The 18,905-nt window shown below is 39.5% G+C and overlaps 2 protein-coding genes across 2 annotated transcripts; both read right to left on the reverse strand.

Moving 5' to 3' along the window:
- Positions 1-2,095: 2,095 nt before the first annotated feature.
- Positions 2,096-7,148, reverse strand: LOC115798661 (uncharacterized). Its single transcript, XM_030755587.1, has 5 exons — positions 6,723-7,148; positions 4,384-4,491; positions 3,723-3,845; positions 3,355-3,480; positions 2,096-3,107 (listed from the first exon to the last, which is right to left on the reverse strand). Exons 1-5 carry the CDS (start codon positions 6,814-6,816, stop codon positions 2,635-2,637), a joined length of 924 nt encoding a protein of 307 aa, XP_030611447.1. The 5' UTR covers positions 6,817-7,148; the 3' UTR covers positions 2,096-2,634.
- Positions 7,149-7,778: 630 nt separating this feature from the next.
- On the reverse strand, positions 7,779-13,995 carry LOC115798291 (uncharacterized). The gene is made up of 5 exons (XM_030755098.1): positions 13,899-13,995; positions 11,488-12,148; positions 9,694-9,894; positions 9,436-9,581; positions 7,779-9,315 (listed from the first exon to the last, which is right to left on the reverse strand). The coding sequence occupies exons 2-5, from the start codon at positions 11,879-11,881 to the stop codon at positions 8,869-8,871; spliced, it is 1,188 nt and encodes a 395-aa protein (XP_030610958.1). The 5' UTR covers positions 11,882-12,148; positions 13,899-13,995; the 3' UTR covers positions 7,779-8,868.
- Between the last annotated feature and the right edge of the window lie 4,910 nt (positions 13,996-18,905).

An 18,905-nucleotide genomic window follows, 5' to 3' on the forward strand; every position in this document is an offset into this window, starting at 1 on the left:
TGCCTGAGTTCAATTTCCACAGCCACACCCAGGCCTGATTACTGCCGGACCTGTTTCATAAAGAAATTATGTAAATAGAACCTGTATGACAAAATGAAGTAGGCTAAAAGATCTCAAAAAGCCACACATCATGCCATGACCTAAAGAAACTTGAGAATAGATAAGAAACAAAGTCACGGACATCTATCAGTCTGGAAAGGGTTACAAAGCCATTTCTGAGGCTTTGGGACTCCAGTGAACCACAGAGTCCCAAAGTTTCCACAGAGCCATTATCCATAAATGAAGAAAACAGTGGTTGGTCTACCAAAATTATACCAAGAGCACATAAATAACGCATCCAGGAGGTTGCAAAAGAACCCAGAACAACATCTAAAGAACTGCAGGCCTCACCTGTCTCAGTTAAAGTCAGTGTTCATGATTCAACTGTAACAATGACACTGGGCAAAAATGGCATCCGTGGGAAAGTTCCAAGGTGAAAACCACTTCTGACCAAAATGAGCAAAAAGGCTTATTTCACATTTGCCAAGACACATCTTGACAATCTCCAGGACTTTTGAGAAAATATTCTGTGGACTGACAAGACAGAAGCTGAACCTTTTGGACGGTTTGGTTCCCGTTACATTTGATGTAAAACCAACCAATTCTTGCTGCCAAGGGTGGCACAATCAGTTGTTAGGTTTAGGGGGCAATTATTTCTTCACACAGGGCCAGGAAGGTTTGGATAGCTTTCTTTCCTTAATAAATAATATCATCACTTAAAACTTCATTTTGTAATATCTTTGTCTAATGTTAAAGTTTGTTTGATGATCTAAGACATTTAAGTGTAACTCAAAAAAATAAATCAAGTAGGGGGCAAATACTTTCAAAATGACCTGCTGATTTAAGTGAATTTGAACATGGCACAGGTGTTGTCGGACAGACTGGCCCAAGTACTTCAGAAAATGCTGATCTCGGACAACACTACTATCTCTAAGGTTTACAGAGAATGGTCTGAAAAAGACAAAATATCCAGTGAGGGGCAGTCCTCTGGTCAAAATTGTCTTGTTGATGCCAGAGGTAAGAGTAGAATGGCCAGAGTGCTTCGAGCTGATAGGAAGATAGCAGTAACTCAAATAACCACTCATTAATACTAAGATATGTAGAAGGGCATCACTGAAAGCACAACATTGAAGCAGATAGGCCACAGCAGCAGCAGACCACATCAGGTGCTACTTCTTTTAGCTAAGAACAGCAAACTGAGGCTACAATTCACGCAGGCACCTGGACCTATCCTGCCTTGTATCAATGGTTCAGGCTAGTGGTGGTGTAATGATGTGGGGGATATTTTCTCTGCACGTTTTGGCCCCCTTAGTACCAACTGAGTATTGTTAAAATACCACAGCCTACCTGAGTATTATTGCTGACCATATCCATCCCTTTATGACCACAGTGCACCCATCTGCTTATGGCTGCTTCCAGCAGGATAGTGCACCATGTCACAAAGCTCAGATCATCTCAGACTGGTTTCTTGAACATCACAATAAGTTCACTGTACTCAAACGGTCAGCAGATCTAGTAGGGCGCCTTTGGGATGTTGTGGAACGGGAGGTTCAGATCATGGATCATGGATGGCTGACAAATCTGCAACAACTGTGACGCTAGCATGTCAACAGGGATCAAAATCTCTGAGGAATGTTTTCCAGCACCTTGTTGAATCTGTGCCATGAATAATTAAGGCAGTTCTGAAGGCAAAAGTGGGTTGAGCCGAGTAGTAGCAAGGTTTACCTAACAAAGGGCCAGTGAGTGAACATTTGTCAGTATTTATAAACAAAGAAATTCAGTTTGTACCATTAAATGAAAAGTTATCAGTGCAAATTAAGAGTAAAAACAATGTTATCTCATGAAATATAGGAGAGTAAAATCCTCTAAACATTCTGGTATGTCAAAGTTACTTGAAATTTCTGAATGTTAGCTATTCATGTTTCATGTTGTTCATGTTTAAAAATTATTTAAACAATAAATACTGCCATGTTTGACTTCAGTACACACACATACACACGTAATTAAAATTATTTTATTATTTAAAGCTTGTCAAAGATATCCAAACTATCTAAAATATAGGACAACACTGAATCACATCAGCAATAATACAATACATAACCGATATACTTCAGAAAAGAACATTCTCAATGTTGCTGCCTTGAATAGGAATTTGCAATAATTTAAAGCACTTGTGAAATCATTCAACATGAGGAGCATCACTACAGAATTTTTTGGATGTAACATGATTTATAGTAATTTTTATCTAATCCTTGATCCACTTATAGCTCAAATACAAACAGCACTTTGTGGCATGGGGTCCTAAAACAGCAGAATTGCCCTATATGTGTAACCATGCATGTAGTTGGAAAAGTTAGCATTTCTGAAAATAAATAAGTTTCTTGATTGCTCAACCTTACAAAGTGAGAGCAAGAAAAAGAAGAAATCAGAAAAATCTGAGTAAACAGGAAGAGCCCAGAGACATTTGTGCATGTCGACATTTAGGGTATGTAAAAATACCCTTGATGTTATGGTGCATATCAACAATTTGAGGGTGATGTAATCCCCTCAGGGTTTTATAGTCCAATTAATTTAGGCCACCACATTTTTAAGCTGTCAGAGGAAAGTGTGGAATACACGGGTCTTCAGACTTTTCGTACGAGGAATATTCCTTGTAGAGAACTTAATCAGCTTGTACAAATTTGAGCAGCTTCCTAAGCTGGAAAAGGGGGACCAATGAGCAGTCTGTTTATTCCCATGAAGGTTCCAGAAAGACGAGGAGCAACGCTGGAAAACCTCGATGCTGACTGCGTACTGACCTGGTCCCCACTGAGACACACGCACCAGAGTCACAGAAGATGCAAAACCACAGGTGTGGGGAGAAACACCATGAAACACAGACTCCCCTGGCCTCACAGATGCTCCTCTCTCCCACACCCTTCCAGCCTCTTCTGCTAATCCCATTCCGCTGATGTTACAGAGGGCCTGAAGGCACACATCCCCTAGGGCCTCCTTATCAGGAAACTGCAGCAGGATGGCAACAAGGCGAGGCACCGCACCTTGGCGTAGTAACAGTTCCTGCAGCTTAGCTGAAGTGAAGAGTGAGTATTGAATCTTAAATCAATGTAACTGTGTTGGAATGATTTGCATTTTTATTTATTAATTTCAGTGAATTTGAATAAAAAGAAAACAAATGGGACCTCTTTTAGCCAACTTCCTAACAATAATGACACAATAATAATCAAGTACATTGCTTTATAGCATAAATCAAATGCAAATGCAATGTGGACTTTGACAGAAGCTTCGCATTGTGTTGAGAATGGTCTCTTAACTTACAGCTTTCATAAGACATGCGTGAGATGGTCCTTGCTGCATGAAAAAGCAGCTCTTGGTCTGTACTGGTCAGCACCGACAGCAAAGCTGCAACCAGGCCTGTTTCACCAAAACCTTTACGAACCACAGCTGATGGGAAACAAAAAACTTTGATGAATCATAATAATAGTATAGTGATAAAGAATATACAATAAATAAGGACGACTTGCTAATAGAATAAAATCTCTTGAAGCGGCAGAGAGGCAAAGAAACCAGAGCTTTCAGTTTCACCACTAAATCCACAGATTAACAACTTTAACAACTTCATTTGTTAAGAAATAATAAACTGCACATAAACAAAGTATAGTGAAATATATGCATAAATTACTTACATTCCTTTGCAAGTTCAGCCACTAATTTTGCAGTTAGCACGCCCAGAGGCCCTCTGCGCCTCAAAGTCAGGGCAAGGATTGGCAGGACCCCACTGATCACCACCTGCTCACCAGAACCTTTCTCTGGACAAAAGTGGAATTGTATATTTCAAAACATTCATATTTTTGAAATTACCAACTAACACATGTTGGAATCACATCCTTAGAAGAGTTTGTCTCTTAAGATAAGATTGCATGGCCTATATGTCAAGTGCTGAATATTCAATCTTAAAGCCGACCTGACCTGAACTGAATCTTGTAATCTGTTTCAGCTTTACTTTTTGCATGACCTCTCTGACCCTTAATTACCTCTGCTGCCTTTTATCTCCCCGTTGACATGCTGGGAGAAACAAATATAGCTTAATGTCTTCTTAGCGCTTACAACTGTCTTACACCTGTTCCTTCACCTGTGCTAACACTGAGATAGGGAGGCTATGATATCGGTGCTGTCACAGGTCTTCCTGTCTTAAGGTATACCAGTGCACATACTTGGCAACAGAGCCGCCTGCACACTCCTGTGACACGAAATATAACGTTTATACCAGAAAATCTACAACAAGCCATTAAAATATTTTATGTTGTCTAGCACAGGGTTACATCTGAAGCAACTGAAGGAACTTACTCCTCTCCTTAATGCTGGTCATCACTGTGTTCAAATGGGGTTTAAGCTCATCTTCAATGAGCTCCACACCAAGGACTCTGATAGCGCCTAAGGCATTGTTTAAATTGTCTGTGGGGACAAACAGGAAGTTGGAAATGTTAAGACTTACAAAATGGAGGGGGGGGGGGGGGGGGGGGGGGGGGGGGGGATTAAAATTGCACAGGTATGGATACTGTAGAGGAACATAAGAAAAATTATTATTAAGAGCTGGGCGAGACAGAAAGTCTTAACAAAAGAAGCATGACTTCTTAAACTTTTGAGATAACACTGAGACTATAAAAGCAGCACAGATGGAAGTTAATCATTAGAATTGCACTTTGATTTCTTTCAGGTAGGTTTTTCTGCAAAACCTACCTGAAAAAAATCCAGATGTCTGCCTCTGCCCTTTGTGGTTTACAGCCAAATGATTAGCACTTTTTTGGGTGCATGCTGAACCTTGTAGTATTATGACAAAAGCTCTTTGAAGCTAAACTGAGGCATGGTGGTGCTTTGAGTCACATGTTAATGTTTAGCAGGTATACTGTTTACTTTTTACTAGCATTCAATACGTTAATGCTGTTACACAAAAAGAGAAAACCAATGATTAACTTCACAACAACAGTTCCCTCAGGTGCTTTACATTGTAAAGTAAGACCCTCTGTGAGCAAAAAAGTGGGAAGGAAAAAAACTCCTTCTAACAGGAAGAAACCTCCAGCAGAACCAGGCTCAGGGAGGGAGACAGGACAAAAGACACATTGTGGAAAAGAGCCAGAGATTAATAGGGTTAGGGTTAGGGCAGAGGTGTCAAACTCATTTACATCAAGAGTGACATACAGCCCAGTTTCATCTTAAGTGGGCCAGACCAGTAAAGCCATTGCCCAATCACCTCCAAATCACCCCCATACTTTATTAGAAGTTTATACATTAATCCCTGAGATGTCTTAAGAAAAAAGTGCAATTTTAACAATATGTCTCAGCTTTTCCATCCATGTTATAAAGAAATGTTGCTGTAGCAAATCAAAGAAATCCATCAGCTCACTGGATTCCCTGGACTTACACTGTATAGGAAATAAAGAAATGAAGGACTCTATCGTGTAATTAAAAAACAGAAAATATCTGTTAATTCACAGAAAATGTCTCTCTTTTTAAATGTAAAAAAGAAAAATATTATATTGTAAACACTGAAAAAGAAACCTTTCAATAATTAAATTGAATACTACTAATGAAAAGAAACTAATTTTCTTTCAATTAATACTTTATCTGTTACTCTGGCATATGACAGACCATAGGTTATATCTTTGTTAGTAAGAACACTATAAAACTAATGAAAATACAGTTAAAGGTCCAAAATTTATGTTCTTCTTCTTTGAAATTTCAACATTTTTCCAAATTCATCCAGTGGGCTGGACGGGACCCTTTGGAGGGCCATATGTTTCGCAGCCCTACCTTAAAGAACTCAAACACAATGATCATCTCTGAACAGGCACCTGGCAATAGTGTCAGCATGCTGATATAATTGGTAACAAGCAGTGCATACAGGTGAGGATGATGAAAATTATTTTGGCAGATTTTGGATCATAAACTAAAAAGCTGTCATCAGCATACTATGTTGCAGGTAGCATGAGTTGTTACTGTGTTTTTAGGAAACTACATATCTGGAACAATATGGAACACCACTTCCTAAGCTTACCTTTCATGATATCATAAATGTGCTGCTTTATGGAAAATTTCAGCCAATAAACCTAGACATTTAATTTTCTACTTTCCAAAGAGGTCTACCGTCATTACAGGTTACAGCCAAAAACTGGATTTGGAGTTGAGATTCTATTTCACGCCAAAGAACATTAAGTGAGCAATAATTGCAGTATAGTTATCATACACTTAAAGTGCATTACCACACTGCACTGATAGACAAAAATCCACACCAATGATGTCCACTGTTGTGTCCTGTAAATCTTTGAGGAACAAAGTATGACTGGACTGGTGAGAAAATATATTAAAAAACCTAAAAGTTGAACATAGCCATCCCAGTTAGAACAAAACAAACAAACATACAAAAAACCCATGAGTTTTATGAACACTGGTTTGAATCTCTGAGGCATAAATACAAGACGGCTAACATTTTATTTGCCTAAACCCAGACAGTCTTGTGTGAAACACCAAAATAAAGACATATAATAATGAATAAAAACCATACAGGTGCTATTACTTAATGCAGGTATTGCAATAACAGCAGTCTCAAAAGCCAATATCTAAGTCCCACAACCACTTATTATTTTCTTTACGATGCAAGAAATCAGTCATGTCATTCTTCTACTCACCATTTGATGTGTAGGGTTGCTGTTGACTGCATCTTTTTTTATCTCTTTGGGAATGCATGCATTTGTGTGAGAGGGGCACACCAGGGTGCCCCATCGCGCTCCGTCCTGCCGTCTCTGGACCAGTCGTTACCAATCTTACATGAACATCTTTCGAAATGCACAGTACTTTTAAAATTAGTCTTTTTTCTTTAGTGCTGTACTTTGAGTCATTAGCTGTTGCTCTGAGGACCCCTATTTCAATCTACAGCCCTCTTTAGTGGCACTGTACTTCATACCTCACTGTTGCTTTTCTCTGTTTTCCTCCAGGTCTGTTTAGCCAGTTTTCCTGGTACTCCAGCTGGCTCTGTGCTCCCTGTCAGGGTTAATACAGAGCAAATCCTCACTAAAGCCGTTCTCCCCTCCACTCACTGCCTATGGATGTGTGTGCACGTGCTGTTAAGGCATTAGCACTTGCGCTCTGCTGAGTGTATTCTATACTCCCATAATGCCTTTCACCTCCTAGAAAATCCAAGCTGAAACAGCACAGACAGGTGGGCATCTGTTTTTGTATACAGTAATAGATTGCATTTTCCCCATAATGTCAGTTTTGATTAGAATTTTGATGACTCTAATCTGATAAGAATATAACAATAACAGGTGAAGATAATGTTATTCATCTGCTTATAATCCAATGTTCTCTTGGGAAACCTTGGATTCTTGTATTTATGTAGATGATACTTTGACTAGTACCACTTAATAGTACTTGTCAAAGTACTAGACCACACCACGTTAACTCCTGCTGGGTTGGAGTCAGCTGATTTGGCTCTTTGGTATTTTCAGCATTGTGGGCATTATCCTGTTTATCAATCAGTGACTGCAGCTGTCATGGTAGTGAGGGGGTATGCTTGATTGCAAGAACGTTTAAGTGGGTGGGGCGGTGGGGGGTAACATATTGCTACTGATAGGTGTATTTAAAGCCTCTGTCAGATCTTGCACGTATGTGGCATAAAAAGAATAACAGAAGCAAGACAATTCGTAAAACTAGATCGGGTTTTACTTGACTCCAGTAAAAACCTTATTTCCAAAAATCTAGTACAGAAGTGGAAATCTAAGCAATAAATACATTAAAACAGGAGACACTGTACCACAAGCCAAAAAAATAATCTATATCTTTATATTACCTATGTACCAGCGTTCTGTTCACTGAAAAATACAGAATGAAAAAATAATGATCGGATTCAGTCAGATGCCAAAAACCAAGACCTGCTACTGAAGCAACAAATTATTAATTTAAAAGGATATTTAGACATTTTGAAAAATGCACTCATTGGCTTTCTTACAAAGGCTTAAATGAGAAAACTGACACCACAGTCCACATGTACACAGTAAACATGAAGTAATTCCACCAGATCGCCTAGCTTAGCACATAAAATGGAAACACTTCCTTAAAAGTCCATCTAAAGTAAACAAAATATAAAGTTAAAGCCACATTTCAATTTAACTTGCTTAATTAAAAAAAAAAAAAAAAACAGTACTTTGTCTTGTCACACTTATTTTGTGCACTGATTGCTTAGAGAAGGTTGTTAAATCCTATTGTGCTCACTTTCAGATAAATATTTTAAATCAGGGACTCTACTAGAACAGCTATGCTACCTTTGTCCTGGTTTGCTGCCCCTTGCAAACACAAGGTTTGAACAGAAGGTGGGTGCAGCTGCTGTGCTGACAGATAGAGCTGTGTGTCTGAGAACCAAAACTGTCATAAAATCCTTTAGAGTAGTCTGAAGTCTAAGCTTTAGGGGGATTACTTGTACATACGTACACTGACCTCTTTATTTTAAACTTGGGCATGTTAAATATCCACCTTTGAAACACATAAAAAAAAAAAAAAAAAAAACACACATTTATAGCATCACTTTAACTTTGGGCAGAACAATGCAAGACTTTTTTTCTGTTCCCAGCCTTTATGCTAAGGTAGGTTAACCAGCTGTGGCTCCAACTACGTATTACAACTCTCAGGAAGAAAGTGAATAGCTCAAAGCCTGACACCAATGTGAGACATATTACGATGAGTACAATGGTGAGCTCAATTTACCCAGACCTGTGTCCCATCGCTGGGAATCTGAACAGGACTGTGATTGGGCCTTTAGACTTGCCATGTGAGTCAGTGTCAAACGGTTCCAGCTGAAGTGAGACCACTGGAAACAGTCTCATAACCTACAGAAACCAGGGTGAGGACATTATTCTCCACACCATCTGGCTTGCACTGCTCTGCCTGGGTCTCCACAGGTCCAGAGGCTCCAGTTTCCTGTCTGTTCTTCTTCTTTGCCCTGATTCGACCCTTGGCTTTTGAAATGACCTTTCCTTGCTCTTTCACCCCTCCAGACACCTTTTGAAGCTTCTCACTGTCCATCGAGGGCGGGCGGTGGCGTCTGCGGATGCGACGCATCTGCGGCCCTGAGTCGACTGGGTCAGATGCTGCTGCGCCAGACAGAATGCGAATCTGCTGTTCAATTACCATAATAATCATGTCCAGTGCAACATCAAGCATTCCAAGACCGAGGCCATGAGTGACGTTGTCAAACGCACCATATTGACCGGGTCCTTGAAACACTTTCTCATATCCTCAGATGGTTCTAGGAGAAAAAGGGCATGAGTCAATGTAAATGAGTCGCTTCATTCTGATTGTTTTTCTCAAGATTTCTTTTAAGTAGAGCAACTACATTATACAGAAAACGCAGTAAGAACAGGCATACTTAGTTTCAATAATTTTGGACCAGTGTTGAACTGTATTTGTCTCGGGGATAAGCTGTTTCGCCATGTTGCCGTAGTCAATGTAATCATGGGCAAAATTCATATCGTCACACAGAGCTCTAGTGTCACCTAAAAAAAAAATAAATAAATAAATAACTAGCACCTGAGTATTTCAAACTCTTCTCTATATTGTTATATTCAAACATGGCTACACACACACACACAAACACACATCTGTCACCTTCAGTGAGTTTGGAGAACGACGAGGATACAGAGGTAGTTGTGCTTGGCGTGAGGCCGAGTACATTAAGCGACTCCAGGAGTGTTTTCTTGCTGGCTGGTCCTCTGCTGACCCGAGTGTACGCTGCCAAAGACCGCAGGGACATCTTTTCTGGGGCCTGCAGGCGCCTTTTAATTTCATCATATGAGATGAGATATTTCCCTGAAATTAGAGCAAGACAAGAGGACATAAATCATCACAGCAGGATCAGAATAAAGCAGCATCTGATCAAATCTGAATAGAGAAATTCTTCAACATCTAACATTTCTGAACAATTTTAAGTGACAGAAACTTTAAACAAAAACCATAAGGTCTCAATTCAAGGAGTCAGAACACACATTTGCTGATTAAATGACTACATGAGTCATGGTAAAACTGAAAGCGCACCGTTTTTAAATTCTAAGGTTTTACATATAAGAACATAGTAAAAATATCTGGTCCTTAGCAGGTCTTAAAATTAGGTACATAAAACTCAGAGGAACAAAAAACATGACACATTACTATGACATTATTCATTTAAAGATTAGGCCAAAATGCAGAAGCAAGTAGCAGCGAGTTGCTGTTAATCAGCTGCACTTGATTTACTGATCATCACCAAGTGTGACCACCTTTGGCATTCAGGTGCCAAGGAGGAAAGACATCAGCAGTGGTCTTAGAGAAGCAGTTGTTGCTGCCCATCAGTCTGGGAAAGTTATAAGGCCATTTCCAAACAATCTGATGTCCATCATTCTACAACAAGAGAGGTTATTCACAAGTGGAAAACATTCAAGACAATTTCCAATTTTCCCCAGGAGGCCAATTCATCCCAAGGTTAGACTGTGTAATGCTCAGCAAAACTGGAAAAAAAAAACCCACAAGACCTACATCTCAGACTCTAAAGGCCTCAGAATGTTAAATATTAAAGTTCATGACACATTTAGAAAAAGACTGACCAAATATTACTTCTTTGGAAGGATTTCCTGGAGGAACTCCTTTCTTTAAAGAGTAGGTTTGGAGTTGCATCTGAGCAAAACTACAAGACTTGGAATGGAGATGTTTGGCGATGATACCACAGTGCCAAGTTTGGAGAAAACCAAACACAGCGTATCAGCACAAACACTCATATCAAACTGTCGGACACTGGAGGAGTCTTATGATTTGGGCTTGTTTTATAACTACAGGACCTGGAAGCTTTGCAGTCGTTGAGTCAAACATTGAACTCATCAGAATAACGAAGTATTCTAGAGTAAGATGTGAGGCCATCTGTAAACAGCTAAGGTCTGGCCCAAGCAATTTAAGAATCAAGGTGTTACAATGGCCCAAAATCCAGACCTCAACCCAGCTGAAATGGTGTGGAGGGACCAAGAGCTGTGCATAAACCACCTAAAAACCTGAATCAACACTGCAGCACAGGTCCAAATTCCATGTGAGGGATGGATAAAGTCCTACGGAAATGAACTACTTCGAGTTATTGTTGCTAAAGATGCTGCTACTGATTCATAGGTCTTAGTTTTTCACTGCTTCTGCATTTTGGTTTATTAATAACATAGTGTAATCTTTCATTTGCTGTTGTTCATTTAGGTTGTATTTACATTATTTTAACACCTGGTAAGGACCAGGTATTTTTTTTATTATTTTCTGAAATGCCAAACCTTAGAATTGACAGGTGTACCTTTTACCATATACTGTAAAACATTCAGTGCACTGCATTTTAAATGGAGCCATAAGTTTGAAAAACTTTTACAGGGTGTGACTTTCAAACAGCTGGCCACTTACGAGCTTTAGATCCTTTCATGTTGGGATCTAGGAGAGATGAAACCTCTGCAAATGCTATCTGGCTAGTGGACTCTGAATTTTCACTCGAGCTTGGTGGCAGATCCTGATTCGTGGGCAATTCCTCAGTCTGGACTGGGGCAGAAACCTGCATCTGAGGCTGAATATGAGCTTGTATGGTGTTCATTTCCATCTGGTTCTGGTCTAGCGGAGGTTGACCTTGCACCTGAGGGAGGACTAATGTGCTCTCAGATAAACCCTGTAGGCCCATGCTCCCTTGTGGAGCACCGCTACTTTGCTCTGAAGACACCTGAAATATGCCCATAACTGGCTTTACAACTGTGAAAACCATGTTGCCCTGGGCATCCAGGCTCACCATCCGAGCAGATGGGTCCATGTCTTTGTTGAAATGTTACCTTTCTAGCTGCAGCAGAAGAGGCTTTAATTATCAGTTCCGGCTACCTTAGAGGCCCATATAGTGTTACACTATGCTCTTCTGGTCCTAAATGGTTATAGTTAAAGCTGACTTTAGAAAAAGGCCACGTAAGCCGACTCCCTTTATTGTTAAGGTAAAACCTCCAACACAAACTGTTACTTTTCACTTTTTTGTCCTGTTGTGTGACACTGCATTCACTCATGGCAACAACACAGCAGGGATGTCGCTCTATAGGACAAAAAAAAAAGAAAAAGAAGAGAAAGCATGGTTAATATTTCTGGCTATGCATTTATAATACCATTATATAATAACTATTGTTGTCTGGCTGAGAATCCACATCTGTCCTCATTCAAACCACATCAGTACCTGATGGTATATTAGATCAGCAAATTTGATGAGTCAGCGGCTGATGTTTCTGTGTTATACAATATCAGTTTTGTTGTGGGATATTAGGATATCATGATGGAGGATTACAATACTTCAACTGAGTGAACTGCATTTAATTGCGGTTTCAGATTTTCTTGTGAATCATAGAAACTGTTTTACTTACCAGCATATTTAAGGAAACAGTTGGAACTAAACTGGCTAAATTAGAACTATCAAACCAAATACAGTAATTACTCAAGACATGAATGGCATAAGAAAATGTCAGATTAATAGCTGAAATATTTATGTGTGGCAAAAAATGTCCCCAAAATTACCCGACTTTGTTTCTCACGTGTGATGATTTGCCTGATATGTTCTTTTTGAATGTCACATAAAAATAATAGATTTTGAATCAGTTTAGCCCCTGAAAAAATGTGTGGGTATTAATCACAATACCACTTCCAAAGTGCTTTAAGTGCATATACAGTCATCAGCCACTTCATTAGGTACACCTGTGAAATTGCTTATTTAATCCAACTATATAATCAGCCAAATACAGTAACAGCAACTCAGTGCATTTAGGCATGTACACACGGTCCAGCTGATCTACTGAAATTCAAACCCAGCATATGAATGGGGAAGAAAGGTGATGCAAGTGACTTTGAAAGTGGCATGGTTGATGGTGTCAGACAGGCTGATCTGAGTGGTTCGTAAACTAGATTTTAGGGTTACAGAGAATGGTCCAAAACAAAACAAAAAAAAAAACAGTTAGCCGTTCAGAGGAGACTGACCAGAGTGCTTGAGCTGAAAGGGAAGGCTACAGTAACTCAAAATGAGTCCAATAGAGCACTTGTGGCATGTTTTGGAATGGGAGATTGGCATCATAGATATGCAGCAATCGTGGTGCGCCCCGAGACCCTGAACAGGATAAGTGGAAGAGAATGGACGGATGGAAATACATATATTTAAAAAAAAAAAAAAAAAAAAGCTGCTTTACGCACAGCTTCTTAGCAAATGAAAGGACTGCATGATCAGCACGTGCTACACCTTACAAATAATCAGTGACGAAGTGATGTACCAAGTTAGAGGTCACAGCTTGGCTGCTTTGAGAGGCGAGACAAAGCAAAAATATCCATCTTAGTTCAAAGAGCGGCACAGTTTCTGGTCATGAATGTGTAAACTATTAAACTCGCACCAGCTTTGAAGGGCGAGCAACAGTCATCCTTACAAAGTTTGAGTCTCGCGCCCATTCGCCTGAGCGAGCAGCTTAAATGTGCAAACTCGTTTAAAAAAAAATGTAATACCAATTTTTTTTTTTAAAGTATCATTGATTTTGAAAAGTTTTGGAAACATTTAAATCAACTGTAGCAACCGCTGCCTGACTTCTAAAGCTGCTAGCTACAGATGACAATTTTATCAACACGTCCACATTTAAAGTATCTAACATTCATCATGGCTGCCTTGCCCCACTGTTGCTGTGTTCATCTGTAGCAAGCCTGAAACGTTACACTAAACTGGCGAAACTGAGGCGTACGGTTGCCGTTCTGAACGGGACACAACAAATTCACAAACCCTAACCTTGGGTGCAACTAGTGACGGCAGTCCCACTCACCGAAATGCCTTACAGGTTTTCCTAAAAGGACACTGATCCTAGAACGGTCCGGGTCGAAGCCAGCGACATTTTCCCTTCTTCTATGCTGTTGCTTCAGCGGGTTGCAAATCAGCTGTATGGCCACTACCGCCCAAGAACCGTAGTCCCCGTTCTCATTAGTCAATTGACAGATCAATCACACAACAAACGATTTGCTATTGGACAAGATTGTAGTCAGTAGCACACAGGGGGCGGTATTTCCGACTCACTATTTTTTTTCTAACACACATGTCTGAAGATTTTGGGGGGGGTTGGCTTTTTTTTTTTTTTTTAAATCTTATTTTACCATGAAACAATTTCGTTTTTAGAGTGCTCTATACAGTTTTTTTATCTGGGTGATATATTCAGTTTTCTGGTTAACTGGAAGCCAAAGTTATGACATATGATAGGTTATAATCAGTGGATCAGAGTATATGATGGTTGAGCCATACATGAATGTCTGATAGAGAAATAATATCCAAATACACCGACACCCTTCAACACAGTGTAGGCTAGTCATGATTGAGTGAATAATCTCAATTAGTTATCCTAGGCTGTTTTCTAAATTAGTGACTACATCATACATCTAGGATACGGCCAAATCAAATGATACGCAATCACATTTAAGAAAAAAAATTACAGTATATAATAATGAATGAAAAATAAAATATCTATATAGTTCTCTGTGACATTAGTAAGGCAGTATTGATTTTTTTTTTTTTTTCTTACAAACTGAATTTTACAAACTGAATTATTAATACTAAATCAATTAAAATCACCTACATTTTCCAAGGGGGTAATTTCCAAGATAATCTTTGCACTACATGCAAAGATTATCTTAACAGTGGGGTGTAAAAATGCGATTATAGAAGAAAACTGCATTGCAATTTAGATTGCCCAGCTGTGGCCATCGCGCTCCCTCTATTGGACATATTTAAATATTACACACGAGATCACAAGACAGTTGAGGATTGACCAAAAAAAAGAAGAAAAAAGTTATTCTCTAGCCTTTTCTGGAAAAAAAGAAAAATCAAAATGCATAACAAAATGCAGCAGCCAGAAGACCTTCTTAAAAATATTTTTATTTAGATTTATTTCAGTACAAATTTTTTAAAATGAACAAAATAAAAAACATAAAGTTACAATTATGAAAACAATGTGAATGAAAAAATAAATAAATAAAAGGCAACATTTAAATATTTAACCAAAACCACAACCAGCTAATCTGAAAAACAAACAAACAAAAAAACACAAGAAACATTGGTGTTTTTACTGCAGGCTATAGCTCATTTTACATTTTTTGTTTTTAAAAATCGGCATTTGTGTAATATTGTCTTCTTGTAATCCTGTCACATATCCATACTTTTCCTTGGACTGTTATTTACATCACTGCTGTAAGGCTCATTAACACCAACCATTCACTGTTCATAACAGGCACTGAATATTACAGAACCTTTACACTCATAACAAAGAAACATAAACACAGTCTTGCATTCATAATGAGTTTGATATGTTCCTGACTTGATGATAATAAAAGCGATTCAGCATGACAACGAGCTAAAGAGAAAACACTTGACCCTCAGCACATCAGTCAACAACAGGCCACAACAACAGACACAGGATGAAAGGGGAATGCCAGTATCTCCTCGAGGGCAGTGACAGTAGTTTACCTGTTTGCAGGCTGCAGTAGAGAGGCCTGACTTTGGTGAGAGGAGAGACCCCTTGTTACTGGGGACGGAGCATGGGGTCCTGGAGCTGACTGTTGGAGAGGAGGGTCTGATGTGCTGTCCAGAGGGTGAAACCTCTGAGCTGTGCTTGTCTTGGTTTGAGGGACCTGCAAGTAAGATGGAGAAAATCAATCAACTCAATCATCCACACATACCAGTGGACAGCATATATACTAAAATAGTACACAGAAGGAAGGAGAATGAATACAGGAATAAACCACATATACAGTCATTGACAGAATCAATCTGCTGGTTTTAAATCATTATAAGAAAAATCAATACTACAAAGAACCCACCTCAGTTTAGTTTAGAAGACTGATCATACACAGAAATATCAGTGTTATCAGATATCGTTCACAGGACTTGTGGCAGTATCAAAAGAACTCCACAGGATTTTTTCAGAATTGTGCTTTGTATTCTTCACATAGAAAATATAAAAGAAAATACTCACTGCTTGACCTTGACAGAGCGTGAGCATATTTTTTGGTGACCTTCAAGGTCTGCCTCACGTGGAGCTTGATTCTTGTTGACCACCTGACAGTTACGTGGGCGTGTCCAGTTCACCTGTAGGCTTGGCCCCTCCCCGGTGCTGCTGGACAGGTTATTGTCTGAAGTGGCATGTCTCAGCTCGAGGCTTTACTGCCTGCCACGCCTCAGTGACAAACCTCTAGGGAGAGCTTCGCTTAAAGAAAGGTTGCTCTTCTGCTTCTTGGGGTCCAGGGGAGATGGTGCAGGATGTAACCGCAGCCGACAGTCTGCTTTTACAGCAATATTCTGGACCCCCTTTAGAATCTGCTGCCATTCTGTGGAGGCACAGGGCGATTACTTCTATGTTGCTTCTTGTTGCTGTTCATTTTTATCTGCTTGCATACCATGGACAGAAACCTACTTAACAAAGAGACATTATTTTTGGACACTGCTAACAATTCATTGGCACTGAATTACTTATCATAAATGGTAAATTATCATTCAAATTTAAAGGACATGTGAAGAATATTAGCTGATTCCTGCTTAAAAATATAGATTTATGCAATAGGTCACAGGGCAATCTGAAGACTTTATCCTGAGCAATGATGCAATGAGCTTTAAAGAAATCTTACATCATACAGACACACAATTAGCAAACTCAAGGCTCTATTGATTTTCTTTTACTTTCCATTTAAATACGTTTCCTGTATCTAAACTGTAGTTAAAACAACAACAACAAAACAGTTAAAGTTCCCAAAGGTTCATATATCTTCATTTGACTATCGTACCATGTAGTGAGGGGGGGGGTATCAGCACCGGCCTCGCTGCTCTCAGGTGATGAGTCCAGGTGACTGCTGACACTGTGGCTAAGATGGCTGTTACTCAAAAAGATTTCAGGAGACAAAGGTTGCAGCTGCAGACATGAGATGAGAGTGCTACATTACGATCCAACATTAACCGCGGTACTTTACTTTCAGCTGCTTCTGGCTGAGTGCCAGTGAGGATCTGAGTAGAGCTCTGGTGGACTCTGGTGAACGTAACTTCATTTTGCAAATGAGTCACAGCTCTCAGATGCATTTTCACAGGAAAAAGTGAGTTAGAGGTGATGAAAGAAAGATGCAATTCTGCTGGTTCGGAAATTTCATCATAGTAAGCAAAAAGAGCCTGAACTTATTAGTCAAAAATGAACAGCTCTCTCTCACTGAGTTTCTCATCACACTGACAGGCAAACTCCACAGTGTTGAACTGCAGTTTGTGATAGTAGTTATTGTTCTGCTCTGCAGCCTCTGTGAGTTTGGTGTAGCAGCACCTGAACCAGCTGTCCACCTTCTGCAGCTTCTGGTTAGAGTGACCCTAAAGTTTGAAGCAGATCTTCAGAGCAGAGCAAGGACTGCTGCCACCAGCTGCAGCCCAAGACAGCTGAGTTGAAGTCTGTTGAACCACGGGATGAGAGATTCTGGGGATCACCACAACAGCAACATCAACAGCTACTGGCACAACATTTCCAAACCAGTAAGAACTGGAATCAAACTGCTTGGAAAATGATGCTATCTAATGAAGAGAGAGTGTAAAAGTGCTATTAAAATATGAAATGTGTAATTATAACAGTAATGAAAATGACATTATAGATTAAATATTGTGCAATGAAAATTATGTGTATGATCAATTGTGGGTTTGATATGAATCTTGATTATTATGTCTTTGTTTCAGTGTCCTGTTAAAATGTGACCTTTTTATTTTGTCTTGTTTTAACTTCAGTCCTAATTGGGACCATAACAAAACAAACCAACAACAGCTGATGAAGTGCACACCATTTCAATAATAATGTAACACTGATATTTTTCTCACCTTTTGTGATGAACACATTTTCTTCTCTGTAGAGGGTGAAAATGTTCCTCTGCTGCTCCATCAGTCTCTCCTCCTGCTGATCAGCTGGGATGCAAACAGATCTTTATTATGCTCCACTGAAGGGTCAGAGTGTCTCATATGTTCATCAAACAACACAAAGTATAACTTTCAGCTCTGGCTGGTTTTAGAAATCTGTCAAATTTGACAGCAGTAAAAAAAAAAATACCCTGAATCTCATTTAGCCTGAGATTTGATGACCTTTCCTAAAGTTACTGAAAATACAAAAAAATGAAAATATTTTACATTTTTATATTGTTGAACACAACAGCCTCAAGTGCACTGAAGCTGTTCTGGGTCTAATTTGACTAATACTTATTCAGATGGATTTCAGACCCACTGTTTGGGTCAAATCAGGGAAATCGAGGCAGCATTAGATAATCTTGAAATTGTGAACTTGTACATGTCCTGTCTGTGAGTATTTTTTATGAGACAGGGGTGACAGAGTTCAATGGAGACCTTGATATCATCATAAGAACTGTCTGTGTCCCCACCACAGGTTGCCTAGGCTCCCACAGACACCTGCTGGTATTTGGAGGATCCCCATGAAGGAACACTGTAACAGTAAAACAACATAGGAGTGATAATTTATGGCACAAAAAAGGAGCAGAGGTCAGAGGGTGCCTTGACAGAGACACATGAGCTGAAATATGACTGCACAGTGGTAGAGTGGTTAGTACTGTCACTTCACAGCAAAAACGTTTCTGGTTCAAATACCATCAAGGGCCTTTCAATGTGGAGTTTTCATGTCCTCCTGTGCCTGTGTGGGTTTACTGCAGGTACTCCAGCTTTCTCCCACAACCCAAGAACATGTATGTTAGCTTAACTGGTGACTCTAAACTGGCCATGATTGTGAGGTGTATGAATGCTTGAAGAGAATGTACTGTAT

Source organism: Archocentrus centrarchus, chromosome 19 (genome assembly GCF_007364275.1).
Source record: "Archocentrus centrarchus isolate MPI-CPG fArcCen1 chromosome 19, fArcCen1, whole genome shotgun sequence".
NCBI classification, from domain to species: Eukaryota; Metazoa; Chordata; class Actinopteri; order Cichliformes; family Cichlidae; genus Archocentrus; species Archocentrus centrarchus.

Bases quoted from the DNA above. Each gene is read 5' to 3' on its own strand.
- LOC115798661 (XM_030755587.1), bottom strand. From the start codon at position 6,816: ATGGGGCACCCTGGTGTGCCCCTCTCACACAAATGCATGCATTCCCAA. The intron at 3,846-4,383 runs GTAAGTTCCTTC...ACTTTTGTCCAG, and splicing joins GACCAGCATTAAGGAGAGGA to AGAAAGGTTCTGGTGAGCAG. The intron at 3,108-3,354 runs GTAAGTTAAGAG...TCTTCACTTCAG, and splicing joins ACGCATGTCTTATGAAAGCT to CTAAGCTGCAGGAACTGTTA.
- LOC115798291 (XM_030755098.1), bottom strand. From the start codon at position 11,881: ATGGACCCATCTGCTCGGATGGTGAGCCTGGATGCCCAGGGCAACATG. The intron at 9,895-11,487 runs GTAAGTGGCCAG...CTCTAATTTCAG, and splicing joins CATGAAAGGATCTAAAGCTC to GGAAATATCTCATCTCATAT. The intron at 9,582-9,693 runs GTGACAGATGTG...TTTTTTTTTTAG, and splicing joins GTTCTCCAAACTCACTGAAG to GTGACACTAGAGCTCTGTGT.